At 30.7% G+C, this 27070-nt stretch overlaps 1 protein-coding gene and 1 long non-coding RNA gene across 6 annotated transcripts; both read right to left on the minus strand.

Annotated features, from left to right (window-relative positions):
• Window positions 1–973: 973 nt before the first annotated feature.
• LOC110657168 (BES1/BZR1 homolog protein 4) lies at window positions 974–5423 on the minus strand. Of its 5 annotated transcripts, none has more exons than XM_021814271.2 (4): window positions 4921–5423; window positions 1883–2658; window positions 1772–1794; window positions 974–1305 (listed from the first exon to the last, which is right to left on the minus strand). In XM_021814271.2, the coding sequence occupies exons 1-3, from the start codon at window positions 5134–5136 to the stop codon at window positions 1791–1793; spliced, it is 996 nt and encodes a 331-aa protein (XP_021669963.2). In that variant the 5' UTR covers window positions 5137–5423; the 3' UTR covers window positions 974–1305; window positions 1772–1790. The 5 variants fall into 5 exon arrangements, with proteins under 5 accessions (XP_021669963.2, XP_021669964.2, XP_057986159.1 ...); XM_021814272.2 differs by having other exon boundaries at window positions 974–1362; XM_058130176.1 differs by lacking the exon at window positions 974–1305 and having other exon boundaries at window positions 1367–1794; window positions 4921–5418.
• An 18860-nt stretch (window positions 5424–24283) lies between these two features.
• On the minus strand, window positions 24284–26771 carry LOC131170451 (uncharacterized). The gene is made up of 2 exons (XR_009141195.1): window positions 26568–26771; window positions 24284–24499 (listed from the first exon to the last, which is right to left on the minus strand). It is a non-coding gene; the product is annotated as an uncharacterized LOC131170451 (long non-coding RNA).
• Between the last annotated feature and the right edge of the window lie 299 nt (window positions 26772–27070).

Raw genomic sequence — 27070 nt, forward strand, 5'->3', positions numbered from 1 at the left:
TCTCTTCTTCCCTTAACTCTTTAATTTTCAGCACTTTATTTCTCTGATTATATATTGAATGTGTTGACAATTTGTTTGTTGAGTTAATACTGAGGTTGAACAATTAAACTTGCAAACTCTGATTTTTATATGAGAAGATACATTTGGTATTAAGTAATTATTTCGTGTATGAGCTGGTATTTGTGCATAACTTGATTGATTACTTAAATTACATCCTAGAAACAGAGTTATACACATACATAGAAGTGCAAAGCCATAATTTTTCATTAAATCTTGAGCAAGGACTGAAAAATTACTTAAAGTGTCCAATTCACCCTCCTCTTGGTCACTTTCTTTGGGACAACATCCCTCAATTTAAATTTGAGCATATCTATTACTCTTTTATATATATCTTCACATCTCTTATAATTTCACTTTTATTAATAAACATTTAACAAATTTCAAATATATTTATACTAACCACATCATATAATACCCTAGAGATTTAAGAAATAAATAATTTATTAACTTGATTATTTTAATAATTTTTAATAAATTTCAAGATTTATTTTAAAAGTTAAGTTTAAATTTTTACTATTGAATTTGAGTGTATTTAGTGTAATGCTTCTTATTTGTAATTTGAAGGAATAAATTGAAATAATTATATTTTCTACATATTGCCACTAATTATTTTAATTTTTTCATTAAAATTATAAATAAATTGTATTACAAATTTTATTAGTGTCTACATTTTTTATTTATGGTAACTTATAAACTTCTCATTATATGTAACAAGGACTTTAAGTTTACTGAAATTAAAGTAAATAGAGTTTTGAGTTTTAAGAAAAAAAAAATATTAAAGTTAAGTCAGATGCTTGAAAACACTTAAAACTGAGTGACTTATCATATTAACCTGGAAACATGTAATAACCGGTTACAATAACCTTAATGATACTCAAATTAAAGTCAAATAAATTTTTTTAAAAAATATTAAAAAAAAACTCGTAGAATGGAGTGATTTCGACTGATAAGTTATAGTTGATATGCAAGTTCCTAAAACCAGTGGGACAATATTTTACTGCTGAATGCAGCACTCGTTACATGTTTTCAGTCATTTTTAAAATTTTTATCTTGCTCTTACAAAGAGCCGCACTTGCAGACTCTGGACAATGCATTGATAAACTTCATGATAGCTGTGCCGATACAACAATCTTCCAGTGGTTATAATTTGCTGTTCGTAAAGTCATCGGGATAGTGGAATTGCGCATCCCCTACAAAATTTTCCAGCCTGAGCCTTATCTCTTTCTATACTTGCGTGATTAGTTGCTGTAGTCACAGATGTGCTGGTCAAATGATAAAATAATATTGCAGAACACATGATCACTGATAAAGAAAGATACAAGAATATGATTAGAACCAATCAGTTGATCAGAAATTCAAGGTTCCTTTTCAATGGCAAATAATCACACCAGACACATATCAAAGTCGCAATGGGAACTTCTCTTCCCAAAAAAAAAAAAAAAAAAAAAAAAAGGAAGAATAAATTGAACTGAAGAGGCGAAGTCACCACCACCACCACGAACTATTTATAATTTATTATCAGTTCTCTCTTCTGTTGAAAAAAGAAATAAATAAAAACTAAAGAAAAAATAAAGGAACCGGTACTTCTACTCACTGTACTTCTATCTCAGCTCCCTACCAACTGAAGCATGCACAATAAAGTCATTGACACAAAGGCATAAAGGAAAGAAAGAAGCCAAATCAAGAGATCCAAGGATAATTGAATTCTCACCCTTTCTATCAGTCCTCTCCTACCTGCATCAAGAAATCAAATCATTACAAACGAGCTAGAAGGATGTGTAATACAGGCTATATTTTTCTATTATGGTTTATTCCATTTTACCTGGTCCTAGAGTTTCCAAGTGTAAGCTCAAGATCCTCAGATACACATTCCTCATGGATCCTTTCTCCTTCCCAGGGTTTCACTAACCATGTTGTGTGACTTCCAAATGCAAACTCACCTGCCAAACTTTCTGGCATTGGAACATCTGCTGTCTGGTCAACACCTGCAGGAACAGCAGGAGAGCATGTCCCGCTTTGCCCAGGAGTCCACATTAGTGATCCGTTACCTGACATAGGCTCATCTCTAAAGCCAAATGGGTTCCGCGACACAAGGCTAAATGTGGGTGATGATGGTTCACTTTGGGGAATTTCAATGCCAGCTAGCCATCCTGAATCAGGCATGATCTGACGGCCAGGACTTGGTGGGGTAGATGATGGCATAGATAAGGGCAGGAACGGATAATTCTTACCTGCCCAGGACGGACCAACAGCCGGGTCATCCCAGTCATTTTTGGTGCGCGGAGTTCGGGCAGTTGGGGAGCTTAATGGAGGGGTGACTGGAGCACTTATGGAACCACTGTGAATGAAAAGATGGTGAGGGTGCTTGGATGAGGCTGATGATGAGCCAGATGAGAGGTTTTTAAGCCATGGGATGAGGGAATGGGCATCAACATTACCATTAGTGTTGGCAGTGTAATGGGATGAAACAGGACTAGGGAAAGAAGATGATCCAGGACTTGGATTATAAGACGCACATGGACTTGGGTGATATGATGAGCACGGACTTGCTGACGCAGACCCTCCCATAATGTCCATACGTTCGACAGGTTTGCAGCCCTATACAAATGAATACAGTGAACAAGAAAAATTATTCAAACTTCTTAAGAGAACAAAATAAAGGGCGATATGCCCATTTTTGCAAAACTAGTAAAAAAAGCAGTAGGCAGTAGCAATTTTCTTGCCATATCACCATAGATTGAGCTAATTAATTTAGAATTTTTACTCTAATTGAGAAAGTTATTCCTTCATTTTACAACTAGGAGGTTTTAGTGTGGTGCAACTCTAGGTTCTAGCTAGGCTTATACAATGAACTCAGCTTAGCATGAATATGATCTATGATGGAACTTTAATTCTCAAAACTCATCATTTTTGTCAACTAAAATTGATTAAAATGGAATCAGAACAATCATAGCATCCATTGTAATTGTTTGGGTTTTCATGCACTCCACTTACAGAATAAAATGATGTTGCCTCAAAATGCATTATCTGCGCTTTGAAGTGCATGAAAGCGATTCAAATACAATCCCACAAACATATTCTATAAGGAACAAATTTGACTTAGAAATAGATCAACCATGGGGCAGAGTTAGCATTTAGATGTCACCTACTAAGCTGAAATTTTTAAGTGCATCTTGTCCACAGTGGACCAGACTCGAAAATTATCAAATTATTGAGTCCCATAAGAGAGTCCTACCTCATTTGTAAGTTTAGTTCAGGGTAGATCATGTCACCTAAAAATTTCTCCCAAATGGGACAAATAACAGGCATCATCACAATTCAAGTTCTTCAATGGTCAACAGATCTCCGAAATTATCTCATACACATAATTGTCATGATCTGCTGTAATGGACCCACTCGACATAAACATTGAAATAGTTGTTTCATGATGCCTCTCAATTTGACATGGTACATCCCACAACCACCTTTAAGAATTTAACATAATAGCTACTTCAACTCCATTTACCATTACAGTTAAATCTATGAAAGCCTTTCATGATAGGACACCAATGCGAACCTACTATCTTTTACCCTTTTCCTTTCGCCCAAGCAAATTACGCGGAACCATATGAACTGATCACACGGCATACCATGTGCTACTGCGTGACCCATTGAGCCACCATTTCCACAAGCTTGATCCATGGTACCCTTAATCAAAGCAAAGGACAAAATGAAAGGAGGGCAATATGGTAATTGAAACCCGACAAAAACTTTGTTAAAGCAATAATTAATGTCAAACACTAGCGTTATCAAAATACTGCACCCACGACATGCCATCTCCCCCCAACATGTTCCTACGCTAATCAAACACTCTCCCCACACGCTTTACTCCTTTTAAAATATTCCTCAAATTGGAGTATTTCATAAAAGGGAATCCAAGGATTCGATCTCTAAACTCTTTTCTCCATAATTCATTCAACTTAGACCACAAATTTTCAACTATATCACCACAAAAAACGTCATATGCCCTGCCCTAACAGTGAAAATAAATAAATTATTAAAATTACGCCGGGAATATCGGGGTAAATTACATTTACACCCAATTTTTCATGGAATGAGAATGACAAAAATGGCTATTGCATTTCATAATTAGCAAAAGAGAACTAGAAAAAGATTATTCACAAAAAATTGCAACAAAGTCAGAAGATCAGGAGTTGAAGCAGAGAGCAAAAAACGAAACATCAGACTTGCGTTAAAGCATGCAAAGCCAAAGTTCAATCAAGAAGATGGATTATGCTCTGCAATGACGAAACCGCCCCTTGAATTTACTGAACTTAGTGCCTCCCGATGAGAGAGAAATGGACATGTTCGTCTGAAAAAAGTGTCTGCGCCATGTCTGAGTTACTGTTTACCGTGTTTGTATACAAGGATCGAATCCAGACCGAATCTTAAGAAAGAAAATTGTGTTTCGCGCTTTGAAAAAGACAAAAAACAGAAAATCAAAAAGTAGAACCAATACGATCTAACGTCATACGGAACTAACCAAAACCAATCCCAACCGTCCATCAGTATGCGCTACTTTCTTTTTCTGGCGATGATTCTTGCCTTCGCTTTTATACGCCACCATTAACCCGGCACACGTTAGCAACGGTAAACAAGCCAGCAGCCATGGCAGCCCCAATAAACATTGATTTCGCAGCTCAGGTCACCGGAAAATATTTTTCAAATAGAAATGCAAATATTAGATCTACTTCAAGTATCTAAAACGGCGTTAATAATAACCAGCAAATAAAAATCTAACGTTCGGATCCATCCTCACCAGCTTGCAGCAAGCTAAAACCAGTTAATGTTCAGATACATAATCGTTACTTTGGAACTTACCTTTCTGTAAGTGGTGCCGTCTTCTTCAACTGTCCAACCGGCCTCGTTGCAGAGAGCTTTAAGGACTTCATTATTGTCGCAGTGCTTAGGGAGCTTGTAATTTCCGTACATTCTGAGTCCGGCGTAGATCTTGGCGGCGATCGCTCTTCGTCTCCTCTCTCTTCTCTTATTATTCTCTCTCTCCTTCCACGTCGGCATTCTCGTTCCCAACGTCATTTTCCGAAGCTCCCTCAACAGTACTACTGCAACAAAGCCGGGAAAGCTTAACAGATGGTAACTGCTCTTGATAAGAAAGAGTAGAAGAATTGTCTCTATAAGCAAAAAGTGTGTACGAAAGCGAACCGGGATTTGGCGGTTTTTTTTGTGATCAAGTGGGAGTAGTTAAATGACAAGGTGGGTTGGGGAAGGTGAACTAAATACGGGGAGGTTAGGAATTTGGCCACGAAAAGATTAGTAAATAACGAGGATGCCACTGAAGGCCGTGTTCCGGGATCACGTTGTTTAGGCAAGTGTTTACGCTTTTTATGAAAAGCCCTAGAGAAGGGGCAATTGTGCAAAGGGTGGCGATTGAAAAAATTTTTACTAAAAGGGGATAATTTTAAAATTATTTATTAAAAAAAGTGTTTTGATTAACGTAACAGAGAGAGAGTATATCATCTTATGAGCAGTATTTAATAAATAAAAAATTAAAAAATATATATAATTACTGAAAAGTAATTAGATGTTACTTAAAATTACGTTTGACTATTTCGATTCTATAATAAGTATTTAATTATTTTTTAATTCTTAAATATATGAACCAATTATTTTAAGGTTTTTAAAATTTCTTTTTAGTTATAAAATTATTCATATATTTTATAAAATAACTTAAAATATTATAACTATTTATAAATAAGTTGTTATATTTTTGTAATTAATAAATATATAAGAATTAATTTATAAAATTAAGAAAATTAATATTTATTAAATATAAAAAATTTAAAAATTGTGCATAAAATTAATAACTATATAATATAAAAAATTTAAAAATACAAATTAGTATTTAGTAAATTAATATTTATTTAGCAAATTAATAAAATTAGTATAGTAAGTGAATTATATCAAATATTTTATAAATATTTAAAAATTGGTATTATTTAGTATTTATTAATTTAACAAAATATTAAATTATGATAAATATTATTAATGTGAATTAATAAAAAATATGAGTAAATAATTGTTGAAATAAATTATTTAAAAATAAATAAAATAATTTATAAATATTAAATTAATATTTGTGAAATATGAAATTAAAAAATAAAAACAAGTAAAATAGTGATGCATAAATATTTTAAATATAGTTTCAATATTTAATAACTTAAAATTTAATAATATATAATAAATAGTTTTTAATAATTATTAATTAAAAAATTATTAAATTAGTATATAATAAATAGTTTTTAATAATTATTAATTAACAAATTATATGAGAAGAAAAAATTGATAATTAGATAATAAAATATAAATAATATAAATAAATATTTGCATTAATTATCTTGATATATATTAGGATTTAGTTATTTTTTGAACAAATAAATAAAGTGACACAATTAACATAAGAAAGTATTTATAAAAAAAATTAAATAAAAATATAAAAAAGTTAGACAAATAATTTGAATAAACCCATAATATCATACAGAATATCACTAAGACAGTAGGTGAGAAGGTGTTTTTGCACACTATAACGTAAAAAAGTAATCGAATTATGGTACTTGATTATATTTTTTAATTTATTTTATTTATTTAATTCTTAATTGTTATATAATTCAGACTCCCCATAAGATTGTGATATTGTCCAGACTTGATAAATTATAAATTAAAGAAATAATATATATATATATATCTTTTATTATTTTATTTATTTTGAATTATTTTATTTAAACAATTATTTATTCATATTTTTTTATTAATTCATATTAATAATATTTATCATAATTTAATATTTTGTTAAATCAATAGTAACTAAATAATACCAATTTTCAAATATTTATAAAATATTTAATATAATTCATTCACTATACTAATTTTATTAATTTGCTAACTAAATATTAATGCTCTTTTACATATAAATAATATTTGTATTTTTAAATTTTTTATATTATATAGTTATTAATTTTATGTACAATTTTCAAATTTTTTATATACAATAAATATTAATTTTTAATTTTACAAATTAATCTGTTTATTAATTACAAAAATATAAAGGCTTATTTGCAAATAGTTATAATATTTAGGGTTATTTTGTAAAATATATGAATGGTTTTGTAATTAAAAAAATTTTTAGGGACCTTAAAGTTGTCACAACCTGATCCCATGGACTGAACCAACACTAGGACCTAGGCCAGCATAAAATCCCTGAGGTTCATAGTAAGCCTTATTGTTCCCAAATCCATAACCAAGGCCAAAAGTTGAGGCTCAACATATGAATAAAATAAAATAAAATATTACATTTTTATTCGGGTCAACTCAACTCGATAAATATAAAAATTAAAGTCAGAGGAGCCCAGCCCAATCCTGACACCACCATTTGCAAACATGTTAAATATTATAAAAATTTTGGATTTATTAAAACACCAAAACTTAAATTTACATAGTACTTTACGATATTATCATTAGTGCTAACATATGTGAAGTTTTAGATTATAATTTTAGAAAATAATAATACAAATAAATAACTGCTAATAAACCTGCGAGAAATGAAGCAGGTTATTCTAGAAAAAAACTCCTCCTGTAGCCTAAAAAAATATGGTAAACAAGAGTGAGCGTTTGACTCATGGAGTAAAATATTGATTTTACATACAATTTTTATAACTATCAAAGTCTAGTGCATCTCTAAGAATGAAATGCAACATCTTCACACATTTCCAATAAATCAAGTCAAAATCACATCAAAGGCAATCTAGAGTACTCACACACCCATGTGTAACATCCATACTCACACATATATATGAGAGTTGATCCCTTATACAGCTCTCTTAGTTCTAACATCTGCCAACGAGATCAACTCAAAGTCGGACTTTCTTTTAATATCCAAATGTGAGAACCAGTGATATCAACTAAAAAACGTGCCTACCCTGACTTAACCATAATAAGGATTGGATCCCAGCGAGTGAAGCTCCAACCGCGTCTATCCATTCTACCCATACCCATATACACACCACAACACAAGGGATTAGAATAAAATATTTACAAAATTATTTAAGCTCATTTAAAGCTCCAAAAATCATTGCAAAGTTTGTGGGGCTCACTAAAATTTTTGTAACTGCCCGGCCCACTGCCAATATTGTCTACTTTGGCCCAGCCCATACTAGGCCTCACGGATTTATTCATCGGGCTTTTACACCCAAAAGAGCGCTAACCAGTGTTCCAAGACCACCCAATTTAAGTCCAGGATCTCTCTCGTACTTTGTCAATGTGGGATTTGCCTAAGGGACCTTTCTCCCCCCCCCCCCCCTTTTGGGACTCAGCATCCTCGTCGAAGTTTGCCCTACCATCTCTCAAAAGGCCACGCGAAGTGCTCTGATACCAATTGTAACGGTCAGGCCCACTAGCTAGTATTGTCCGCTTTGGCCCAACCCATACTAGGCCTCATAGATTTATCCCTTGGGCTTTTACACCCAAAAGCGCGCTAACCAGTGTTCCAAGACCACCCAATTTAAGTCCAGGATCTCTCCCGTGCTTTGCCGATGTGGGATTTGCCTAAGTGACCTTTTATCCAAATTTGTTTATTCCTCATTAGAGATGCTTAGTTCATAAATTTATAATAATAATATACAATATAAAAATAATCTAAAAATGTTAAATTTATGCTTATATTATTATGTAAGACACATTTGCAATGTTTATTTATGTTATAATTCCTTTACTAATCTTTTTATCACTTCCTCAATACTTTTTAGGTTGTCTTAGATCATTTCATAATAATTAAAAATTCTTAGAGTTATTTCATAATAGATAAATTTTAATATTAATCTAGTTCATTTCAGGTCTTCCTAATAAATAAATTCTTAGAGTTAATCTAATTTATTTCAGGTCTTCTTACTCATTTATTTAATTTTCATTATTCTTAATAAATTTCACTGCTCAAGTAATCTATGACAGGCTGACTAAACTGGATAAGCAGGTCCTTGGCACTGGACACCGTGGTGTCTCGGGCCGTCATACCATGGGATGTGAAATACAGAACGTCAACCACGTATGTAATTAATATGGCTAAAAAGCCATGATAACAAATAATCGAGCATACAAGTCATGAATGCGGGCATAAAGCCATAAATACAGGCATAAAAGCCTTACGCAGTACTGCTCAAACAATTCCCTATTAGCATGCCAATCTATCCAATCTGACACACATGTCTAGGCAATACATGGGCACAATAGTACCATTAAATGTACATATATTTCAGTATTTAATTATAAGTTCTATTTATATTTTATAGTATTTTCAATCTATTATAAGCGGAAACACAACGCCTAATTTCATTTTCACATAATACATACATTCATGGATTTCATTCCTGCGAATCACAATTTACTAACTACATATGTAACACCCCTCACCCGTCTACAGTGTAGCCGAGTAAGGCGTGCTACATTCAGTGCCGAAGCACCTTGTCCTTTCTTGTCGTGTACAAAATTAATTTAATTGTCTATTTAATTATATTATCTTACGTGTAGAAAATTTTTTTTTATCCCATTTTATTTTTATGGAGACCCAGACAGAGTCTCATCTGTTTTATTAGTGCATAACGGGTTTTCTTATTTACCTGTTAATAACAATTTATACCCATTTCATCACATTATTTCTCATTACTCATCTCAATTTTCAAGAAATAAATTTTCATTTCATTCATATAATATTACATACAATAATGTATAATTATTTACAATCCAAAATTTAATTACATATCACAACATGATTTACAACATCTACTTATGTACAGTGATCCAAAATGCAAAATTTAAATACACATGGGCCCTACCCAAAATGAACTGATGAGGTGACACCGACCCTGTAGCAGATTTGATCCTCTCTATCTGTACTCTCCTACTACTGTTGTGGATGCTGGTGCTCTCCTGTACCTACACGATGGAAAAATTAACGCGCTAAGTATTTCTGCTCAGTGGTGCAATAATTTGAAATAAAAATAACAAAATGATTAAAATAATTGTCCATATAAAATTTACTAAATTTTTGAATTAATTACATATTTATGAAACTTTAGAAGCAATAGATTATAGGGATCTTTTTATTCATATATTTCATATTCAGTCTTATTAAATCCATGACAGTGATCTCTTCATGTACTTATTTAAATTTAAGATATGTTACTCCTATCTGTGCCCAAGTAACCTATGATAGACTATAAAGACTTGATACACGGGAGTATACTAGTTAGACATTCGTATGTCTATTCAGTATACAACGGTCGTGTCAAGCACTAGGCCAGTAGGCAGGCATAAGCCAGTAACAATAATAATAGGCACTATGGCCATCGGATAGGCATAAAGCCAGTAGAACAACCATTTCAGACATATGTTGTCTGTCGATGATCATTCATGTAGACAGTACTGCAATCTGTAGTGCCTAACTGGTATACCAATTGATCCAAGCTATATAAATGAGTCTAGGTATACTTTGGGCAAAATAATGTTATTTAATACTCATAGTTTCATTGATTCATGTCATTTTCATGCTTAGCAAGTTATTGTAATTTATTTCATCTCATATGCCAAATCATATTATGAACCTTTCTCAAGGTCCAGGTTTAGTATCTTAGATTCACCTAGCAATTTGGCTAAGATGTGACCCTTATTTGGCTACACTTCCTTCATGGAAGTTGTTCCTCTATGTCTTGTTTTTTTTTTTTCCCTTTTAAATCATGTCATTTGAAGTTTTAGAACTCAAGTTATGGTCAAATAACCATAACTGGTCCATTTCCTAATTCTGGTTCCTTAAATAGGCAGATTTTAGAGTTACACTTTACCTAATTAATTAAATATGTTACAGCCAAAATTAGGCCTAGTGTTCTTCATAGAAATTATTACCCTATGTCTTATGGTCACTCAAAAATTTAAATTATAATTTTTCAAGTTTTGTAGAATTAATTATGACCAAATCACTGGCCTAGACTCAGGTACCCTGTGTCTTCAGGATCCAAGTTCAGGTCAATAGATTTGACTCAACTTTTAGGGTCCTTATGTTCATAATTTGAGGACAATGTCTGAAACAAAGTTGGAGCCCTGTTTCTTAGGGTTCCAGAGCAGTATGGCTTATCCCAATTAGATTTTTCTAGCGGAAGATATACTATAAAAACTATTATGGGGTCAAATATAATTTGGTCAAACTCCAAATTTTGATGTGTTAACTTCTTCTAACCATTTGACCTAGTTCCTTTGGGTTTTGGGTTTTGGTCAAAAGACCAATATTGTAGACCTATGTCTTATAAAAATTTTGCCATTAGTTTCATTATATTTGAATTTTTATAGACCAAGTTATGGTCATTTTGCCAAAACTGGTCGGGTGAGCTTTAATCCAGAATTTTTGGACATTATTGTTCTGGACAGTTTTATTGACCTAATTTATCCTAGCAATTTGATTTAGTTAGAGACATTTCTGGGTTATGTGTTCTTCATAAAAGTTGTAGTCTTAATGCTACAAAAATCAGGTCATTTGGACCTGTTTAGAGGAAGTTATGGCCAAATAAACATGGTCATTTTCCTGGGTTCAGTGTATGGGCATCTGGATTGGAACAGTAAATTGGTCAACTTATAGACAAAATTTGGATAGGGTTTCTTCATAGAAAAATGGAGTGTTATGGGTCTAGTTTCACCTCCAATTGGCCTCATACCAATTGGAGCCACACACTTTCAGTTATAGCACAAACAATACACTGGACTTATATGTCTGAATTTCTTGCAAGAAAATTACACTCCCAATTTCAATTTTCTCCAACTCCCATACTTCAATTTGGCATACATAGCACTTCAGATGATTAACAATTCATCTCAACATGCTCAATTTCAAGCCATAATGAAAAAGTACCAAATTAGGTCAAAACCCTAACTCAATATTCCCAACACCGTACAACTAATTGTAATTTCACTTGCAATGTATATATACTTATCAATCAATATCACTAAGCTAATTTATATCAATTAAGAATATCAATTTCCTCTTCACATCATGGCTGCCAAAAATTTAGTTCCTCATATACTTGTTATTTTCTTCAATTTTTATATTATACTAACTTGTTTCAACATGCTTACAACAGTTAAAGACGAGAGATAGGGTGATTATTGCACTAACCTCTTATAGTTCAATTCTTCACTTGTATAAACCTTGGAATTTCTTCACTTTATGATAATCAAAAGCTTCCTCTTGGTGTGGGGGTAAATTTTGGTGAAGGTAAATTAGGGTTTTGAAGTAAGGAACTTAGGGAAATCAAGCTCAAAGCTTGATAAAAATGGAGGAGTTAAGCTCTAATGGTGGCCAGCCAAATGAGAGAGAAAGAGTGAGGAAGATGAGCTGAAATTTTAGTCAAATTTTTGTCTCATTTTACTCCCCTCTTATCCCTTTATAATCATTTGTTAATATTTTATTGGTCACAAATTTTAATGATGTCATTACTTATGTCATAAAAAAAATTTTCTTTTTCTTCTCTTATTTCTTCTTTTTCTTTCTTTAATAATTCATGTTTTAAATTTATTTTTTAAAGTTTTGTTCTCTCTCATTTCACTTGGCATTTAGGTCAAAATTCAACTCTAGAGTTAAAATGACCAAAATGCCCTTCATTATACTTATCGGGTTATTTTTATCTGCACCGATTAATAAATTTTCTGAATTTTTTTTGACATTTTTAATATCATTTATACCTCAATAAACCTTTAATTAGGTCCTAAAAATTATTTCCCTGGGGTTCTTCTCGGGTCTGAGGTCAGCAATTATCTCTGCAGTCGCTTCCTGGTGAGGTCACCCATCGCTGTGACCCCGATTCGTTTAACTCATTTGCAATTCATTTCTTTTATTTTTCCTTAATTTTTCATGGTCTTTATTCGGTCAATTTATGCCTCCTCACTCTAGTTTGAGTGTAGTTTCAAACATCTTAACTGTCTGAACAGACATTAGTCATCGAAACAGTAGAATATACGAACTAGCTAAAGTAAGGGCGTTACAACATAATATATTTAACAATTACAATTGCTTATCTAACGTTCTCATTTTTTTACTCATAATGGGAACATAAGTCCCAAATGACATTTCTACATCATTTACACATTCAGCAATTCACTTATGGTGATTATAATTCATATTTTAAGTGATGTTGATAATGTATCATGAGTTCTATTTATGATGGGAATACAAGTCTTAACTACCTATTCACATTATTTAAGTGTTCATTAAGTCAATTAAGTGGGATACCATTAGCAATTTAGGTTATGGTTCTTTGCATTTAATGTCATTGTGATTACTATTCACATTACTATTCATTTAAATTTTGACTATTTCATAAATAATAGGTATATAAGTTCTAAACACATGATCATACCACATTTTCGGTTCTAAATTTGTTGGCATTAGTTGCCAATTGCAATTCAAAGCTTCCTAGAATTATTTCCAAAATTTCAGATTTTGTCACATTTGTTTATTGTTCCATTGAACCAATCTACAGTGGGATTTTGACTAAATTTTCTTCATCAAAGTTGTTCCCTAATGTCTTTAATTTAATTCTCTTTTTGAATCACTCCATTTGGAGTTTTATAGCTCAAGTTATGATCAATTTACCATAACTAGTTCATTGACTCTTTTTGGTTCCAGAACCAGGTAGATTCTAGAGTCCAATTTTGTCTAATTATTTGGGCATGCTACAATTATTTTTAGGTCTAATATCCTTCATATGAGTTGTTACCCTATGTCTTAGGATCACTCAGGTTCAAAAATCATAATTTTTCTAGTTATGCAGAGTAAGTTATAGCCAATTAACTGACCTAGACTCCTAAACCATATACCTTCAGGATTTCAAGTTCCAGTTAGCATTTTTTGTTCCCATTTTAGGGTACTTGCACTCAAAATTTGAGGATGATTTCTAAATCAAGGTTGGAGTCCTATTTCTTAGGTTTCTAGAGCAATTTGGCTCATCTCAATTGGAGTTTCCTAGTGAGAGATATGATCTAAATACTATTCTTGGGTCAAGTGTCTATTTGGTTAAATTTCAGGATTTGGAATACTAACTTGTCCTAGCAATTTCTCCTAGTTCCATTAGGTTCTGAGTTTTGGTCAGAACACCAAATTTGTAGTTCTAGGTCTTATAAAAATTTTGTCTTTAGTTTCACTTCATTTACAGTGTTGTAGACCAAGCTATGGCATTTTTGCCAAAACTGGTCAGGATGGTCAATGTCCAGAATTTTTTGATCAGTTTGGTTCTAGCAGTTTTGTTGGACTAACTTTGGTTAACAATTTGATTAGGTTAGGTTCAGAACTGGGCTCTAAGTTCCTCATAGGAAATGTTCTCCTACATCTAAGCTTTCCAATAGTTCAAAAATTAGGTCATTCTAACCTTCCTACAGTGAGGTATGGCCATTTGAACATTTACTGTTCGTATGATCATTTTCCTGGATTCCAAAATTTCACTTCCGAATTCTAGCCCCAATTCCAATCTTTTCCAGCCATTTCTAGGTCAAGTACCCTACATGAAAATTGTAGTATTATGTCTTAGGTTTATTTTGAAATTGGTTTCACCTTAATTGAATTTACCTAGCTCAAGTTATAAGCAAATCAAGCTACTGGACTCAAGCTATCCAGATTCTATCTCAATACACAACATTGCTCCCATTCAGTTGTTTGGTCATCTCATCAATACATATCAATAATTGTGTGCCAAATTGACTAAATTTAGGCATAATTACATCAATTAGATCATAACAATTAAAATCCCCAATTTCAGCAAACCCTAAATCAACTTTGCATAAACTTTAAATTCCAAGAGAATTTCTGGCACTAACCTTGTCTTCAAGCTCTCCTTAGCCTAAATCAACCTTCCATTCAATCAAATCTTCACTCCCCCTATTGGAACCCTCTTGGCTAAAATTTTCTCTTGCTCTAACTTCAAAATTCTTGTGGTTTCTTAGGAGCTTTCTTCAATTTAGGCTTTAGTTTAGGGGATTTTCTAAGGAAATTTTGGTTAAACTTAGGGTTTTCAAGCTTTGGGTAAGTGTGTCAATGGAGGAAAATTGAGAGAGAAGAGAGAGAGAGCAAGGTGCTAGCCAAATGAAGAAGACAATTTTGAATTTTGATCTCAATTATTGATTTATGTCTTAATTAAATCTTAAATGGCAAATTTCTAAATAAACAGAATGGTAATTTTATAATTATTTTAAAGTTTATAATCATTAAAATTTTGACTTTTCAATAATTTTATTTAATTTTCATAATCTCAATTAATTAAATTAATCTAGCTTCATTAAATTAATAACCCTCATTTTTTTGTCAATATTGGACCTTTAAATTTAATTGACCAAGTTTGGCTCTTACCGGGTTTATGTCTGTCTTTCCTGTAATACCCGATAACTCCTTGTATTCCTTTACTTTGTGCTTATTTCTTTTCATTTTCTTGATTTATAAATTGATAGAAATTCCTTTAATTAAGTCCTAAATAATTATTTCACAGGGTTCTCCATAGTCTAGGGTTGCCAACTGTCTTCACAGTCTCTTCCTGTTAGGGTTACCCATCGCTAGAGCTTCGGCTCATTTAATCTATCTCCATTTCATTTCTTTTAATTTTCCCTTAATTTTTCTTGTCATTATTTAGGTTATTCATTATATGGGGCCACAAGGCCCTAAGGCAGTGCCCCAGTGATTCTGTTGGATGTGGTGAAAAGCTCCCTGAAAGATGAGAAACACGTCCTACATTGGAATGGGAGTGGAAAGTATTAATATATAAAATGGGAGAACTAATCACTAGAGGCTCCTTTTGGTGGAATGGCTTGAAAAGTTAGAAGAACTCCAGGGTTAAGCGTGCTCGCTTGAAAGAAATCCTAGGATGGGTGATCTCCTAGGAAATTCTCCATTTCACCTATGGGACAAAAGCGTGAAGCCTATGACCGAAGCAAATAATTCCTTTAGTGGTTAGAGCCTGACCGTTACAATTGGTATCAGAGCCGAAAGCTCCCTCAGTACGGTGTGACAAGTGAGGACACTTGTGGTGGAAGCTGGTGGGCCACAAGGCCCTAAGGCAGTGCCCCAGTGATTCCGTTGGACGCGACGAAAAGCTCCCTAAAAAATAGGAAACACATCCCACATCGGAATGGGAGTGGAAAGTATTGATATATAAAATGGGGAAACTAATCACTAGAGGTGCCTTTTAGTAGAATGGCCTGGAGAGTCGAAAGAACTCTAGGGTTAAGCGTGATCACTTGAGAGAAATCCTAGGATGGGTGACCTCCTGGGAAGTTAGGGAAGTTCTCCATTCCACCTATGGGACAAAACCGTTAGGCTTATGGCCAAAGCGGATAATTCCGCTAGTGGTTGGAGTCTGACCGTTGTAATTTGGATGTTATAAAATTTTGAAATTTATATTACCGCAAAACTCTCGTCGTGTAGAGCATGTCGTTACTTTCGGAATTCCCATGAGATTCTCGATTTAGGAAAAATTTAGCTCAAAAGTCAAAATGGGTTAAAACTTTTTAGATAAAAATTGAACAAATCGCTCAATAAAATTGGTGTTCTTAGTGTCTATGGAAAGCTCTTGAGGAGTATAAGGTGTTTGGGATAAGATCCGGTCCAATTGGTGGCCGAATCAACCGAATTTTGGCTGGGAAGCTGAACAGTCGTGTCGCGCATGGAGGGAGTTTCAAGCGCATTTTTTTGGCCACTGAAGTTACAGTTGGCAGCGGGGAGGGAAGCTGGAGGTGCACCAGCGAGATGAGGAGGGAGGGGCGGCGACTGGTTGGCAAGGAGAGAATAGAGGAGAGAGAAAATGAGTGGGAAAGGGAGAAAGGTAGCGCGACACGGGAGAAGGGACGAGGAGAAAAAGAAGACCAGTCCGATTTGATCAGTCTAATTTGGTTCAGTTTGATTCAGTCAGTTCGATTCAAGATATCCAAAATTGAATTTTTACTCTACCCTGAGACAAAAAACAAGGCCCAAAAATTTCAAAAAATTTTCAAAAAGTTTTAAAAAAATTTTGGAGTTAAAATATATTTTTAATTTTGTCACGTAATCTTTAATTTAATTTTTTTGAGATTGACAAAGTTTATCGTCTTTAAAAATCAAATCCGATTTTAAAAATTCAAAAAAATTCTAAATAAATTCTCATAATATTTAATACAATAAAATATTAATATTTATATATAAAATAATTATTTAAAAATTAGGAGTGTTACAAAAGTAATTAATATATATATATTTAAAAACTAAAAAATAGTTAAACGCTTCTTAAAGTAGCGTCTAATAGCCAAACGCAACTTTAAGTATTGATCAGCTACTTTTTCAATAATTATATATTTTTTTTAATTTTTTATTTACAGAATGCTATCCATACTAGCGACCAGCTCTCTCTCCTTCACATCAGCTAAAATACCCCCTTTTAATAAGTAATTTTGAAGTCATTCTCTTTTAGTAAATTTTTTTTTTTTTTATCACCACCCTTTGGAAAATTGCCCTTGGAGAAGTGGTAGCGGTGAGGTGATGTGGAGCGTCGTGTTAACAATTACAGAAACGACGTCGTATTAGCATACTAAAACGTTAGAAAATTAAAGTGAAATATTATTAACATTTTATATTAATGGGATGAAAAATTAAAGTTATAAGTATAATAATTATCACTTATTAATCATGTATTAAATGCCTCTTAGATGTAAGTTTTTTAAATTTGTTAATTAAAAATTAATTTACTAATTAATTTATTTTAATATTTGAAATAATATTTTTTTGACACAGCCTATTTGGACAAGCTTAGAAATGGTATAACTTGAGTTTGACCATGAACTGTGCGTACATGTAAGAAAGCCGAATGGAGTAATTTAGTGGGTGTCAAAATGTATTCAAATATAAATTGTTGTTTATGGTTCTAAGCACTACCTTTGGCTAATGAAATTTTTGGGAGCATACTTAGGGTAAGTTTGGTTCAAAATCCTCAACTTTGAGGAAATTGATCTGGCTGAGAGTGGTGGTAGCTAATGTTGCTAGGTGGCCACTATTACTGTATATGGATCAATTTGAATTTTTTCACTATATTTCGTAAAATTAAATTGACAAAATCAATTTTGATAGTATTCAAATTGATATATTTAATTTTTATATTAAGTGGATTAGGTTTAGTTCTTATATTTTTTTCAGCTTTTTTAATATTTTATAATTAATCTCTTATTAAATTTTTAATATATATATATATTATCATATATAAATTAAAAAATAAATATTAATTTAAAATATATTATTCAATAATAAATAAATAAATTTAAACACATATTTTTTTAATATATATATATATATTAATTTAAAATGTATTATTCAATTTAAATTTTGTATTTAATTTATAATTATTTTTATATCATAATTAATATTAAATATAGAAAATTATTAATTTTAATTTGAATTAATTGGATTGATTAGATTTTCAGTTTAGCGGTCACATTATCTTAATATCTTATTTTATATGTCTGATGAAATTATCAATATCTGTTGAAAAACCTTCCTTCCCTTCACGTGATAGTGCCGCGCAAAAGCTGCCTTTGTGGCGTGGATAAAGAGAGCTGCATTATTAGACGGCCCAGGCGGTTGCCTGGGTTTTCACCAGGCAAATTGGACGAAGGGCTTTTTTTTTTCGCTTGGTCTTTATTTATCTATTTATTTATTCTGCTGCTTCTGGATCCTCCTTTCAATTTGGCTGATTGATGATCGTCTTCCACAGCTTCGGTTTCGCACTCCGCAGTTAAACTCTTCCATAGCGCCGCGCATCCACGGCTGTGAAGCGAAGGGATAAAAATAAGAGCGGCAATGGATTGATTACAGGTGAAAACCACTTTATTCAAGTTTAAATTTGATTAATATTTTTAATATTTAAATTTATTATTAAATTTTATTTTTAATTATTCAAATCTTAATTTTATAGATTTTAATTAATAATTTATATAAAAATAATTTTTATAAATAATTTATATTTTAAAATTTAATAATTTTATAAATTATTTAAAATTTATTTATTTATTTAAAATATAATATATATAAAAATTTATGAACATTATTATAAAAAATATATATTTTATAGTTAATTAATTATTTATATAAATAAATTTAAATATCTAATTTATAAAATTTAAATTCAGAATCGAATTCATCATAAATATTATTTTTTAAATCTAAATTCATTTCAAATTTAATTATATATTATATAAATTTATTTTATTATGATTTAAATATATCAAATATTGTAAGTGCCCAATTCATTATTATCCTTATATAAAAGTAAATTATACAAGTAAAATAAAAAAGTGAAAATAAAAATTAAATTTTATTATCCCAATGCAAGGACAATGCCACAAATTTCATAAATTTATGAATTTTTTTATTTAGATTCGATTATATGATTTGAAATTTTATATAAAATTAATATATGTTTGATTACGTTTGAAAAATTGAAACTGTTTTTTTATAAAAGTACTATTTTAGATATTGTTGTAAAAAATAATTTTAAAAAAAAAATTATTTTATTATTTTAATATTTTTATAATTAAAACTTATCAAATTTAATTTTAAACTATTTATTTAATACTCTCTAATTAGTATATTTAAAAAATTAATTTTTTTAACAACAATAAACAGGCTCTTAATAACTCATAATGGAAGATTTGATTTAGGGGTTTTTTTAGGTTCTGGTGTAATCTAAACTCCAATGATAATTTCTTTTAAGAAATGTTTGATAAGATGTTAAAAAATTAGGCATTAAATGTTATTTTTGTAAATTTTAAAAGAATATTTATTAAGAGAATAAAAAATAATTAATAATACTTTGATGTAGTTAATAAAAAAATTTAAATAAAAATATGATGTTATTTTATTTGTTAAATAATATTAATTTTTATTAACTTAATTCTTCAAGATTAACATTTAACCTGAATTAAACGTTAAGAAGATTAAAAATTAATTTATTCTCTTATAACATACAAATAAAATTAATAACAGATTAAAAATTAAATTATAAGAATAATAATTATTCTTTATTAATTCATACCAAATATATTGTTAAGAGTGAGAATGCCTTCATTATTCACTTATCTTTTTAATTTTGTAACTAATTAATCCTCCTTTATCTCATCCAATTTATAGCTAGTTATTGTGACTTGACTTGTGAAGTTGTCATTGAGGCTTTTCAAGGTATTTTTTATTGTATTCATTAGTATTTATAGCACGTGCATTTTACACATATAATATAATTTTCTTTTAATATACTTTACAAATTTTTAAAAATAATTAGCTCGTTAGAATTTAAATAATGACATATTACATATAATACAATCTTTAACAAATTATAAATTTATAAATTATCCAATTTAATTGTAAACATATTTAATTAAATTTATGTTAATTACACATTATATTAATTGGAATATAATTATAAACTCTAACTAACACTTATTTTTAAATAATCACATTTTTACTGAAAACAATTAATAATAAATAGAAAGGCTCAAATTTAATATTTCATCAACAAAATTAAGTTATCCTAATAATAGAATCTTCAAATTCTAGAATTCGTACCTTTTTCTATGCTAATATGAAAGTATAATTTTAAATTCACAGGAATGCAAACTCTCTTTATATATATATATATATATATATATATATATATATATATATATATATATATATATATATATATATATATATATATATATATGGTACAATTATCTCCTACTGAATGATAAGCAAAACTCAAGGACAGGATGTTCACAGGGAGACATAGGGATACGGCTAAACTTAAGGACAGGGCTAGCCTTGGAGTCGATGACCTAGACGATGAGATTTAGGGGTATTTGATTTACTTATTAGGTGGGGTTAATAGTTAACAGATAACCAAAATAAGTGAATTGAAATATTTAATAAATTTTAATAAAAATAAAGTTAATAATAGGTGAATAATTAATATGATATACATCAGCTATAATTTATATCAATTCTATTTTTAGAATTATTTCTCATCAATTAATGGTTAATTTAATTTTATTTTTTATTTAAACTATATTAATCTTTTTCATTTAACGCTAGAATTAATATTATTAATACTTTTGTCTTTTTTTTATTTATATTTTAACATATTTTTTTATTTTAATAATAAAATAAATGATATAATATAATAAATCAATAACTATATATTTATTTTAATAATATAATAAATGACATAATATATTAAATTAATAATTATATGTTTAATTTAATAATAAAATAAATAATATAATATAATAAATTTATAATATTTATTTTAATAATAAAATAAATTATATAATATGTACTGTATTAGTCATGTTACACGTCAACAGCTAAATATAATTTTACCGAACGCTTAACATAAATCAGCCATTATCAGTTATCAGCTAACAGCTAACAATAACAGCTATTAACTGTATGTAACAGTTAAATTAAATAGACCCTTAAGCCGATGGTGCTAGGCTTTAGTTCTTCTACCTTAACGAAGGCAACTTTCTCTGCTCTACTATGACCGTTACTAGGATTTGAGAGATTTGTTGAATCTTAATAAATATAGAGTTAAAATTTAAATAATAATATAATTATTATAATTAATAAAATTTATAAAGTGTAATTTTGTCAAATAATAATTAACATTCATTTTTTTTATAAGACATATATTTTACTAATTTTAAATAATTGAGAAAAACATAACAAAGTCTATACTACACTTAAGTCAACAGACACATCCCATGTACTTAATCTAGGACGTAAAATATTCAGGGCAAAAACTCAGTATAAAGATATTATAATACAAAATACAACATGAGAAACTCAGAGGCTTTTTCCCAAAATATAAAACTAACGTGTGATAAAACTGCCCTTGATAAGGCGTGAGCAACTTTATTGATTTGTTGCCTAACCCAAAGTAAATACACATTAGAAGCCTAAGATAAAGAAGATTTACAATTTGAAATCAATTAACCAAATTCTGATCAATCCTCAAAAATACATGAACAGCTTCCATGTTAGCCGTTGCAAATCTTGTAGTGTATAGTAAACATTGGGATTAGAAATTGACATTGATTCTTATATAACAAATTAACAATATGAGGATTCTTATAATAAAAAACATACCTATTAATCTTCTTTTGTAGGACAGGAGATGAGATTGAAGGCTACTTAGATAGTTGCACCTCTCTGCCTTCTACCCCAATTATTTTTTTAGCTGTAGGTTAGAAAATTAAGATTTTGATTTAGGATTTGAGAGTTAAAGTCTCATTAAAAAAATTAAATTTAAATTTTAAGAGTTTAAGTGTATGTATAGATATTTTTATTAATATTTAAATTAATAATTTATAATTACTATAATAAATAGTAAGAAACAAATTTTTATGCTTAAAATATTAGATTTTTGGGCTCAATTAATATATCTATTTTTTTTTAAAAAAAAATTGGGGGCCTTAGCCTTCTGCCACAAGGGGGGAAGAACAAACAAATAACAATACCAAAACCATTTGATTTTGATAACCTATCAAAAGATGCATTTACATTGATTTTAACTTCCCCTGCAGCTGGAGGAGACCAATGAGAGGATATGTTGGATGAAGAACCATGAAAGAGTCAGAGAATGAGGTTATTGAATAGCCAAAGAACGCAACTCTTCAAACTCATTCTGAGCTTAGCAATTGTGATTGCTAGATTTGGAGAACTAGAATCGAAAATAACTTTGTCCCCTGTCTTCCAAATATTCCAGCAAATGTGACAGGCTAGTTTTAGTTGCATTTGGTCTACCGACCAAGCCATATCTGACGGAGCTCTCCACCACTCTGCTAAAGATACAAAACCAATCTCGTGAGGAAAAAAATCCAGATTAGACCCAAATCATGAAGCTTTGGCATGATCACAGAAAAATAAAAAGGTACTTCGATGTTTCTTCCGTACGGTTACAAAGTAAGCAAATTGAAGATGAGCAGCACTTCCTTTTCCATAAATTTGAGCTTGTGACTAAAGAATCTTTGCAAGCTCTCCAAAGAAACATTTGAAGCTTAGGGGGAACCTGCAGGTGCCAAATAGATTTCCACACTTCATTAGGAATCACACTAGAAGAGGACTTTGTTTTGACTGATAGCAGCTTGAGCACCTTTTAGATGACGGTAGACATATTTCACTGATGGAGATCCAGTATGGGAGAAGTGCCATACCCGTGAATCTTCTCGAGGAGCAGAACCTAAAGGAATTTCTAAAATTTCCTTACATTCTTGGGGGAAGAAGTTGGCATACGAAATAGATGCACCCCATTGATTATAACCATCTCAGCTTTGGCTATTGAGAGAGTGTTAGGGATTTTGATACAATGGATAAGGGATTTTAAAAGAATAAGAGCCATTTAGCCCTCTTTTTTTTTTTTCTCAATGTTCTAAGGATAAAATTGATTAAATGGGATGCAATTTAGTAAAAGTATTAATCAAATTGAATCAACTAAAAAAATAAATTAAAATGTTTAAATTTAATTTTATTTATGATCCATCTCTACTCAATCCTAGGGATAGCAACAAGTATAATGCTCATGAAAATCACCATACTCAAATCTGAACTCGATTATTATTTTTCATAATTAAATTTATTTCAAACTTGATTGAAATTTATCTTAAATTATCCGAACTCATCCTAAATCTAATTATTATCATTCAAATAATACCCAAATCCATTTAATTTTATATATTTTAATCAATAATATACATAAAAATATATTTTTTATTAATAATTTATATTTCAAAAATAATTATTTTATAAATTATTTAAATTCTTTTTATTTATAAATACTATTAAATTTATATATTTGTAACACCCCTTACCCAATCTACAGTATAGCTGAGCAAGAAATGTCAAATTTGGTGCCGGAGTACCCTATCCTAACTAGTCTTATGCATTATTAATTTAAATTCCATTTATTGGTGGTATTCCATTTATTGGTAAATTTTTTTTTTTAAATAGAGAAACGGACAGAATTTCCTCTGTTTTATTAATATTTGACTCGTTAAAATCAATTACCTGTTTATGAATCTCATCATAATTTCAATCTTATCTCATCAAATCCATATCATATCTCAATTCAACCATATTAGCAACCCATATTCATTCATGTGTAATTCATCTTATTTCATTTATGTAATTCATGTACATAATTTACAGAGTTTATACAGTCCCAAAATTTAATTACAAACTTTATGATTAAATACAAAATATAATGACAAAAAGATTTTCTGTAACTCATGGGCCTTACCAAAAATATACTGCTGAGGTGACAACTCTTCTACTGCAGATCTGATCACTACTGGTACTTATCTCCGGTACCTACTCGTAGAAAAACTAACGCATTAAGCATATTGCTTAGTAGTGCAATAATAAAATTGAAAATAACTAAATAAATAATAATATATGTTTTAGGTGTGTTATCATCATAAAAATGTATTTTCATAAATTAAGAGTCATTCACAATTTATTTATTCATTTCCATTAATTTATTTGATGTTCAACTTTTTTGTCTCATTTCATTGCCCAAGTAACTAATAACAGACTGTTAAAATTGGATACACGAGAATATACTAATTAGATACCCCATGTATCGATCAGGCATAAAGCCAGCGGGCAGGCATAAAAGCCAGTATAATCTGTCAGGCAAAATTTGCTAGCGAGCAGGTATAAAGCCAAAAGAATAATCATGTCAAACATACATTGTCTATCCATAATCACTCATGAAGTAGGCTCGAAAGCCATGGGCAGTACTGCATTTGTGGTCCCTAATTGACATGTCAATCGATCCAACTCATACACATAAGTTTAAGCATACAAGGGCAATTTTAACATCTTTATACTTATTATTTCATTTCATGTGTTATTCATGCTCATAGCATTAATACACTATTCATAGTGGGAGCATAAGTCCTAATCACCTATTCATATGGTTCATGTGATCATTAATCCATTCATGTTAAGTTCTCATCACATTTCAAGTCATCTATGAAAGTTTCATGAATTTCCAAAATTGATGTTTTAACTTTCCCTAGCAATTTGGCCAAGATGTAAATTCAGTTTGGCCTCCCTTTCTTCATAAAAGTTGTTCCCCTATGTGTGAACTCTAATTCCCTTTTTGAAGCATTCAATTTGAGGTTTTGTGACTCTAGTTATGGTCAAATTACCAAAAAACTATTTCAGGGTACTAAACCCTACACTTTCCTTGTTTCTAGAATTTTATCAAGTGTTGCAACTAGTATCCGAGCACTTTAGGCTCAGAATTGGCTTTAGGTCCCTGAAACAAAGTTTTAAGCCTTTGTCTTAGGTTTTCATATCTTTTTGAATCACTTTATTTAGAGTTTTCTAGAGAAAGTTATGACTAAATAACCATTCAGAGGTCATAAGGCACATTTGCTGGAATTCGGGAATTCCAGCATTGTCACTTCTAATTTACTCTAACAATTTCCCTAAGTTGCCTTAAGATCTGGATTTTGATCAAAACACAAAAGTTATAGTTCTATGTGTTATAAATATTTTGGCTTTGGAATCACTACATTTACAGTTTTGTAGCATGAGTTATGGCAATTTTGCCAAAACTGGTCAGGTACCTATTTGATCAGGATTCCAGGTATAGTCCAGAATTTAGGGCATGTTTCTGAATCAAATTTGTCCAGTAATTTGATTGAGTTAGGGTCATAATTTGGCTCTATGTTATTCATATGAAATGTTCTCCTATGTCTCAGGTTTCTATAGGTTCAAGAATTAGGTCAATTGGAGTTTTCTACTGTAAGCTATGCCCAATTTACTAAACACTGTTTATATGGTCATTTCTATAGGTCTAGAATGTGTCATTCCAGATTCAAGCCTAATTTAGGGTAACTTGTGGTCATTTTCTAGGCAACCTTCCTTCATGACATTTCTAGCATTATGTCTTAAGTTTCATCTCCAATTGGCCTCACACTAATTGGACCTATATAACTCTATTTATAGCCATTCAAACCTACTGGACTCAAGGGTCCAGAATTCCAATATAAAGCCACACTTCCAATTCATTAATTCATCTCAACCACCAACTTTATTTCATACTCAATACACATTAATTGATCAATATTTGACCTCAAACATATCAATTATAGATCATATCATAAAACCCTCAAATTTCCTCAAACCCTAACTCCCCAATTCACACTTTCATGCAATTCAACATACCATTCATGTATTTCATCTTATCTAAGCTAGAATTCAAATTTTAAATTCAATTAACACATCAATTCCTCCTCCTACTATGGCTGGCCGAAATTGTACTCTTCCATTGATGCATAATTTCTTTAATTTTTCATGCAATTCTCTCATATTCCATCTTAAATTCAAGTATAGAAGAAGAAAGTAAGCAAGATTTAGCACTAACCTCACTTGACTAATTCTTTCTCTTGCCAAAACTTCAATATTCTTCAATTCTTTTGCTCCCAATTACTCTAGCTAGGTCAAATATCAAAGTTTAATGTTGGGGGCTATGGGAATTATGGTGAGAATGCAAGGAAAATAGAGCTTGGAAGAAGAGAATCAATGGTGGAAGGCTATGGAGGTGGTTCGGCCATGGGAGGGAGAAGAGATGGAGATGGCTTTTTAATGATAAGAAAGAATTAATGAAGGTTGTCTTATATCGGTGTGTGTGTGTGTGTGTGTGTGTGTGTGTGTGTGTGTGTGTGTGTGTGTGTGTGTGTGTGTGTGTCTAATTTTAATTTGTTGTAAATTATAATTTTAAATATTGTAATTTCAACAATTTGATAAATTCCTTATGTATCTCTTTCATTTTTCCATTCAACTCTTCATATTTTTAAGTCATTTTCAATACTTTAGTCTCTCTCATTTTAATTGACATTTAGGTCAAAAATTAACTCCGGGAGTAAA

This window comes from Hevea brasiliensis, chromosome 11 (assembly GCF_030052815.1).
Source record: "Hevea brasiliensis isolate MT/VB/25A 57/8 chromosome 11, ASM3005281v1, whole genome shotgun sequence".
Taxonomy (NCBI): Eukaryota; Viridiplantae; Streptophyta; class Magnoliopsida; order Malpighiales; family Euphorbiaceae; genus Hevea; species Hevea brasiliensis.

Excerpts from the sequence above, each read along its gene's own strand:
- LOC110657168 (XM_021814271.2), bottom strand. The coding sequence starts at position 5,136 with ATGACGTTGGGAACGAGAATGCCGACGTGGAAGGAGAGAGAGAATAAT. Across the intron at positions 2,659-4,920 it reads ACGGCACCACTTACAGAAAG|GGCTGCAAACCTGTCGAACG; the intron begins GTAAGTTCCAAA and ends TCATTTGTATAG.